The 8,458-nt window shown below is 38.4% G+C and overlaps 1 protein-coding gene across 1 annotated transcript; it reads right to left on the reverse strand.

The window, feature by feature from the left end:
• Positions 1-5,315: 5,315 nt before the first annotated feature.
• LOC148949532 (uncharacterized) lies at positions 5,316-7,321 on the reverse strand. The gene is made up of 2 exons (XM_089092717.1): positions 7,000-7,321; positions 5,316-6,508 (listed from the first exon to the last, which is right to left on the reverse strand). The coding sequence occupies exons 1-2, from the start codon at positions 7,319-7,321 to the stop codon at positions 5,316-5,318; spliced, it is 1,515 nt and encodes a 504-aa protein (XP_088948843.1).
• Between the last annotated feature and the right edge of the window lie 1,137 nt (positions 7,322-8,458).

Here is an 8,458-nt window from a genome sequence, read left to right on the forward strand (position 1 = left end):
GAAGATGAAAAATGAGCAGAGGCTGTACCATAGTGTTTCACACTTCAAGAGGCTTAATCATTCGCATACAACTACACATCCTTCCAGCAATTTAAGTTGTAATCAGGAAGTTTTCACTGACAGCTGATGTGAGCAAGATGTTCAGCATTGTGACTCTAGGCTATGAGCACTCTCCCGAACTTCATGTTTTGAACATTGCTTCATTCATCTGTTACGCACGCTTTTGGATTTTGGTCCGCTCAAAACTTAGCCAATGACACCCCTGAAGAAGATTGCTTGGAATCCTTTGGTAAAGTCAAAGATGTCGATCCAACTGGTGAAAACTATTCAGACGGCCTTTCTGTCCCTTGTTCTGAAAATCCGGAAGTAAAGATACTTTTGCTAATGACTCTGATGAAACTGATGCGGTGTCTACGGAATAGGGCGGCGAAAGTAATGGGGAAGAACATTGGGGAGCTGGGAATCTGTCAAAAAAACGATGTTTCAGCACAGGCCATCCGAAGACATTTTACACTTGCTCAAACGTTTGAAAAACTGCAAAAATTATTTAGAAAACTAAGTTTCCACTGTCCAGCATGGTAACTTACAAAGATAATATACAGAAAGTGGCCTTCGTTTTCGTATCCCTCTTGGCATGAAAGTGCGATGGAATAGCACATTGTAAATTTATTTATTAATTAGAAATAGAATAAGCCATAGGCTTTGTAAGAGGGGGGGGGGTCTTCTCATGGTGATGACTCCATGCCCAAACTCAGCCATGAGACCCGAGAACCCCTAAATAAGCCTCAATAGATAAAATGTACCAAGTGAGAGATAGGTCTTGATAAAATCCTTACCAACGAAAATAAATAAACAAGACAACACAGGTATAAGAAAAACTAAGATTTTATTATTAAAGAAGATAACCTTCTAGTTAATAGTTAATTCATATAAACTCAATTTTCAATGATTATTATTCATAATCGAAGATCATTTCTTGTTTTATAATTGCATGAAGTAAGGTTTTTATTATTATTTAAGGAAATCAAGCATAATAACTAGCATATTAAGACTAATATCTTCCTGCTGACATGAACTTAATTATCATATTGAAGAATATGATATATATATATATATATCCATTCACTAAGATATTAACATACTAAAATTAATAAAGAGAAAGGACCATATTAGACTTACATTCTGCATGCCGCCGAAAAGCTGGCGCCAAGCCAAAACCACACCTGACTTCTCTCGTCAGTCTCATGCTATATAAAAGGATATGTTCTGTCAACAAACGTATCTAAATACAATCCTTCTAAGAAAGCGTGTCTTGCAAAATAAGGAAACTGTGTTAAAAAGAGAAAGGGTTACAATAGTAGTTCATCAGAAATATACTCTGAAAGAACATTGGCTTAAGCCGGATTCGACCAAATTCATAGCAACTTGATATTAATTCTAAAATTAGAAGGACATTTCTTACAGCTTGTCTCATACAGCACAAATTACATACCATGAGCAACACTTATAAACAACGAAAACAAAAACTATAAACTTCCTAATAAAACAAAAAAACAAAACCGAAGATACCCTACAACAAATATACATTTCACGGTCCTAGTTACTGCCTTTCATAAAAAGAGGTCTCAACTAATGCTGTTTTGAAAGCCGCAACATCATTCACCAGAACTACTCGGTCGGGCAACGTGTTCCATGATTTTACTGAACGATTTACAAAGGAACTCTGTCCAACTTTCCTTGATACCCTTGGCTGGTACAATTTTAAAGTGTTCTGCCGCGTTTTAAGATAAAATATTTATTTCAAACAGATCACTATCACAAGCCCACAAAGGACCAAATTCGGACTTCGGAGTCGACAATATAAATGGTTGCACTAAAACCGGCCAAAATGCAAAAAACAACAACGAAATAGAAAAATCATAATGAACAATCATTTAACAGTCAATAATTAAAACTGTAAAAAGTCAATTAAGAAGTTAAAAAGATAAAAACTGGTCAAACTAAACTTACATAAATACGAATAAGAAAAAGAATGAGAACGGTCATAAAAAAAAGGAAGGGGGGAATAAGCGAATATACACAAAAAAAGAGCGAGACATAAATGCATATAAATTAAAAGGGACACTAAGAAAGTGTCAATAATTCAACTACAGTAAGTCAATAAAAGAGTTAAAAAATAAAACTGGTCCAGAAGGGGGGGGGGAGGGGACAAAAATAAATAAATAAACCCCCCCAAAAAAGAACGAAAAATAAAATATGTAAAAATTAAAGGGGGAACTGAAAAAAGGGGGGGACGAGCAAATGAGTGCAAGAACCTGGGCAGCACCATCAGCTAATAAACAAAAAAGAGGGGAAAAAAAGAAACTATTGGGATATTTTATTCATTTTTTCTGTGATGAAGGGGACAAAAGTTTTTCCATATCTGAAAGTAACGCAGTGAATGGGAGGCAAAAAATAGGGATGGGCTCAGAAACAGCTCGAGGCGGCCGTAATCTGGATGGGGAATGACGTTTGTGGAAAATACTTGCCGTCCAAGGGTTTGTTATGGCATTTTTTGCAAAACAGAGGCACAAATTATTTCTTCGTCTCTCGAGGGTCTCTAGTTTTGAAATATTTAACAAATGCAAATATGGTATCTTGCCCTCTTTAAAAATAATTCTTAGAGCTCTCTTTTGGACATTTTCAATTTTTTATGTTGCTTCATTTGAGAGGCCAGGGTGCCACACAGGACAAGCTTACTCGAATATGGGACGCACAAAAGAAATGTATACTTGTAGTAAATGTGATTGGGGGCAACTGAATTTGTTTAAAAGTTTAAGGAGGGAAAGTGAGGAGTTTGCTTGTCGTAGGATATTATTTATATGGGCATCCCATTTCAAATTGGAAGAAACTGTAACACCAAGGAGTTTAAGAGATGTGACAGAGGTTTCAGGAGGAATAGGAGCAAGAAAAAGGGGAGGGGATTTAAGGAAACTTACTGAGACTATTGCGGATTTAGAAGGGTTAACTGTCATGTCAAGGGAAGAGGCCTCACAGGCAATATCTTGGAGTATGCCCATTGGGTTGCTAAACATGTTTTTATGACATATCTCTAAAATTGTCAAGTCATCGACAAATTTCCACCTATTGTCATAAAGGGTTGAAAGGCTGTTAATCATGAGAGAAAAAGGAGAGGGCCTATAATAGTCCCCTGAGGAATGCCATTAAATATGGGGAGATGATTTGAGAAACAATTTAGATATTTAACTGCTTGAGATCTATTAGAGAGAAAAGAGGCAACGAGCTTAACAAGGACAGTTTCAATGTGGAATTCATTTATAAGTTTATCTATAAGTAAATTGAGGTTAATCAAATCGTAAGCTTTTTGAAGATCAATAGAAATCAGCTTAATCCAAGCGTTAGGTATTTCAAGTAATTTACCAATGGTATCAACAAGATGGATCAGGTAATGAGAGGTTGACGTGGATTTTAGATTACCAAACTGTCTAAGATCAATGAGGGGGAGGACTCTCATCTTAAGCCAGTCTGCGACGAAAACTTTCATACAATTTTGAAAAAATTGAGGTGAGGGTAATAGGACGAATGCCATCAAAGCCAGGCTTCCCATTTTTCTTTTTGATTGGGGTAATAAAGCCTTGTTTCCAATATTGAGGGAACTGTCCAGATTCGGTAATTTCATTAAACAGGCTGGATAGGGGTATTGAGAGGTAACCACTGAAAGCTTTAATCAGAGGAACAGGAATATCTAAAGGGCAAATGCTTGATCATTTTAGTTTTTCAATTTTTTTTACAACATCAAGTGGAGTAATATGTGGGAGTGAAAAAGGATCAGGAACATTTGGAAATGCATAAGATAATGAGGGGAGAATCTAGAAACTATCAGCCTGAAACTCATTGAGTTCGCAAGTTGTGGTTTCTGGAAGTTCATGTGTCTAAAAACGTTGATGTTCTTGAATCTAGCTAGTAATTTTTTTGATTTCAGAGTACAGGTTCTTTGGTTTATGAGGTCGAAAATTGAGAATTTTATTTTTATATTAGACTCGGGCATCTTTTTTAATTTGATTTCATAATTCCTTTCTTAACTTATTTGCTTCAGCTAAATTACCCCTGTTAAATAAGCTTATTTTCTGGCGGATTAACATTTTTATGTGATTATTTATGTAAGTTATCACTGGAGCATTCTCCGATTTTTTTTTTTTTTCTGGGAAACATAATGAGTAGGAATCAATTAGTTTTTTTTGAAAAATCAAAATTTTGTCATCAAGGTTATTAGAACCAAACTCAAAGAAATCTTCCTAAGACACATGGTCAATACCCTTTATGATGCGGAAAGTGTTGACAAGGTCCATTCTGTCCCATCTGAATTGCAGAGATGGTAAGCTCAGGCTACTCAATCTCCGCTCATAAGGTAGGTATTTCAGATAAGGGACAAATTTGGACGCTCGTCTTTGTACCTTTTCCATCAACAGTGAATCAGATTTTCTAGTCGGATACCACACAGATGAGCAGTATTCAACAACAGGGTGCACCATTGTCTTATACAATGTGGTAAAACTTCTCAGGTTAAACCTTCTGAAAGCTCTTTTTACGCAAAGCAAACCATAGTTTGCTTCATACGAAACGGCTGATGCTTGCTTGTCAAACCTCAGCTGATCATCAAAAATAATACCGAGATCCCTAATAGAGTTAACAGGGTACACCGACACGTCACCAATCAAGTACCGGTATGCCACATCCTTCGCGAAGTAATGCATCACATGACATTTCTTCTGGTTAACAAACATAGAATTTAAATTACACCATTCGAACAATGCTTCCAAATCTCCCTGTAGAAGTGTCACATCAACTGGGGAGGTGACACCTCTGTATAGCTTTACATCGCCCGCAAACATTTTAATGGTGCTGTGTCGGATTACCTGTGGTAAATCATTTATGAATAAACAGAATAAAACTGGTCCCAGGCAGCTACCCTGAGGGACCCCACTTAGAACCCCACGCCCGTCAGATAGTGCCTCACCAACCTTCACTTTCTGTGTCCAATTAGTTAGATAATCCTTAATCCAAGTCATGCTTCTACATCCAATCCCATACTTTCGACATTTTTCCACCAGCAAGGATATCGAAATCTTGTCAAATGCCTTGCAAAAATCAATATAAATACAATCAAAGTTTAGGCCTGAATCAGGAATCTTTTGAGAATCATTGATTACTTCCGGTAACTGCGTGTTACACAATAGATTTTTTTGAAAACTATGCTGTGCCATGCTCCACAATTTATTTTTTTCAAAATAATTTTGGATCCAATACACAATTACTTAATCCATAATTCTCGAAAAAATCGACATGTTCGAGATAGGGCGATAATTCGTAAAATCCGACCTTGGTCCACCCTTATGAAGGGGTTTTATGACTGCCTTTCCCCACGTAGCAGGGCACTTACCAGAATCCAAACAAAGATTAATAAGAAATGCGAGTGGAGCCGCTAAAGAAGAAGCCAGTTCTCGCATAATAACATTTGAGACACCATCTATATCAGGGGCTTTATCAACAGAAAGCTCGCGGATAATTTTTTGGACGAGCTCAGGCGCTAAATCAGAGTCATCACATTTTGACTCATTCTGTAAGACAGAAGCTTCTGGTGCCAGTGATAAATTAGATATCTTATGGGTAGCAGGATTAACGAAAACAGATGAAAAGGTTTCGTTAAAAATAGCTGCTTTTCTTTTATCATCATCAACAGTTTCATCAGTGACTGGGTCACTGAAGACCGTGGACGATGGCGACTGCTCTGTTTTGCCCCTATTCACATACTTCCAATTCCTTTTTGGACAACTTTGCGCGCAACTAATTATCGACGATTCCACTGACTCAGTGCGTGACCGCAGGACCATCCTCGCCCTATTTCTCATCTTCTTGTAAGCGCACCAAGATTCATCATCCCCAGCTGATAAATAAACTCTCCAGTGTCTATTTTTCGCAGATATTGCTCCAAGGACAAATTTTGGCAGATTATTACGTTTTTTCATACCCTCTCTAATAGTATACCTTGGAATAAACTTCTCATATCCTTCTACTACTACTTCACGGATAAACTCAAAAGCTGTATCTACATCTACAGAACTACCGTGAAGCTCACTAACAATATCAACATAACGTACAAAATCTCTAAATTCGTCATAACCACCTCTAGAATAATCATATAACAATTGTGACTTAGGATTTAACGGAATGCTCACATTAACACAGAAAGACAATACCACGTGATCACTTTTACCTAGAGGAGGGAGAAATTCCAAATTCTCTAGGTCAGCTGGGTGCTTAGTTATAATAAGGTTCGATATTCCAGTTCGAAACCTAGTGGGCTCAGTAACATGCTGATGGAGAAAGCTATCATCGAGTGTCTGTACTAGTTTATGCCCGAAACTCAAATCAGATAACGTTGTACTGTGTGATAACCAATCTATACCAGGAGCGTTAAAGTCACCAACGATCACAATTTCAGACGAAACTGACGAAAGGTAGGTAAGCCCTCGTCTTTAAAAGTACTATCAATACTCTTAGAGGGGCTCCGGTAAACAGCTACTATACGCACACTTTGGGACCAACGCGGATGTCTCAGCTCAAAACTAACTACCTCATGTCCTTGACTTGTAAACTTAAAATAAGCTTCTTTATATTTTAAACTCAGGGAAGAACAAACATAAACACCAACTCCTCGTTCATAGTTAATAGTATGCACAGAATCGTATCCACTTAGTTGCCTAAAATGGACAAAGGGGTCACCACAATTCTTGGGCAAAACTTCGGTCACAACAATTACGTGGGGTTTTCGACTCTGAACAAGTGCAATAAATTCATCCCCCTTTGACGATAAACAATCTGAATTTGTATATGCCACAACTAATTGTTCACTATGACATCTCTGATTCGTTTTGGGGACGAAAAAGCCTCTCTTCGCGCACTAGTTCTGGCCCTTTTTCTGTATTTTGATTTTCCAACCAGTTTCACCTGCAGCTACTTTCCCAGTGAGCTCCTTTTTAAGTTCATCATACTTCTTCTTCTCAGCCAACTCTGCATTGCTTCTGTCATGTGCGACACGGAAGTTCGGTATGTTAGCCTTAATATTCTCAATCCTGCTCACAAGGAAAAAAGCCGCTATACCACGATCAAGGGGGGACTTGAAAATCACCTTTGCTGGTCTACTTCTACTCTCTTGTTTTCGTCCCAGGCATACAGAGAATGCACACTTAGCTGGACACTCATTCAGCAGAACTTCATTGGCATACTTAAGATTACTTTCGTTCTGAGCTTTCTGGCTCATCGCACTCGTCTCCTCCAAGCCAAACAAAATGAGGTTTTTCCCTTTTTGTACTAAATCACCAAGTCCACGCTGAGTTACTTGACTCGCAACTACGGAAATCTGCTGGTCCAAAACCGAACCAATCTGGCTAGAAAGTTCGTTGAACAGGTCAGTTTTTGCCTTAGGGATAACTTGTGATACTGCTAAGGTAACCTCGTGCTTCAGATCTGACCGAGAACACTTTTCCTGTAGTTCAGTTTCCAAGACCTGAATTTTTTTCCCTTAGAGGTTTAAGAAGCGCCTGAAATTGAGCGTTTAATTCCTCCTTCAAGTCCGACTGGAATTTTGCAAAAGGGTCAGTAACAATCTTCTGAATAACTTCCGGCGAAGCAGCTGTTCCTTTTTGCTTACATATAGGACAATACCAGGTTGATCCTAAGCGACGACTCATTTTCGTAAACAGTTCGTATTCGGGGTCTGACATATTCAAACATTCTGTGCAAACCCACCTTTCGCAACCGTCACACCGTCACATAGAAGTGCGTAGCTTTCATCTTGCAGGCTAGCGTCACAGGCTGAACAAAGATCGACTCCTTTTTGGGGTGACTAACGAAGTCTCTTCGAAGCAGCACTGATTTTTGGGCGAAAAAAATTTTCAGTCCGATTAGGCTATACTGTGATAACTTTGTAAAACCAACGTAGAAACACTGCACGTCTAATTTTGGTGTCAGACACAGAAAATAGTCGCCGGCAACCCTGGGTATGGGAGAAGTTCTTTGGAGCCTTTAAATAAATGAAAAAGAGAGAAGCGTAGAGCCCTGATACCTATTCCCCGCGGTTTAAGAGTCAAAGGGCCCGGCAGGTACTTTTATGGCTGTTGCAATATCTTCCCTCCCTTCTTTTACTTGTTTTCCTCCCAAGAAGAGCCTCAAATCCCGCTAATAAATAAAATACTGGTTTGTGCTTTGACCTCTAGATGGTGCTCCGACATAGCTCTTTGTGAGAGAGTTGTACCATAGGTGAATTAAACAGGAGTGCTATCGATGGGGAAGAAAAGTGCTTAAAGTTGTTATTGTTTGGCGTTGTAGAGATACTGGAAATTATGGTTAATAGAGGGAATTTTAATTTTAAACAACAGAGAACAGTGTGCTGAAGATG

This window comes from Artemia sp. Qi Xiang Cuo, chromosome 8 (assembly GCF_049724085.1).
Source record: "Artemia sp. Qi Xiang Cuo chromosome 8, ASM4972408v1, whole genome shotgun sequence".
NCBI lineage: Eukaryota > Metazoa > Arthropoda > Branchiopoda > Anostraca > Artemiidae > Artemia > Artemia sp. Qi Xiang Cuo.

Bases quoted from the DNA above. Each gene is read 5' to 3' on its own strand.
- LOC148949532 (XM_089092717.1), bottom strand. From the start codon at position 7,321: ATGAGCCAGAAAGCTCAGAACGAAAGTAATCTTAAGTATGCCAATGAA. The intron at 6,509-6,999 runs GTTGGAAAATCA...ACCTTTCGTCAG, and splicing joins AGTAGCTGCAGGTGAAACTG to TTTCGTCTGAAATTGTGATC.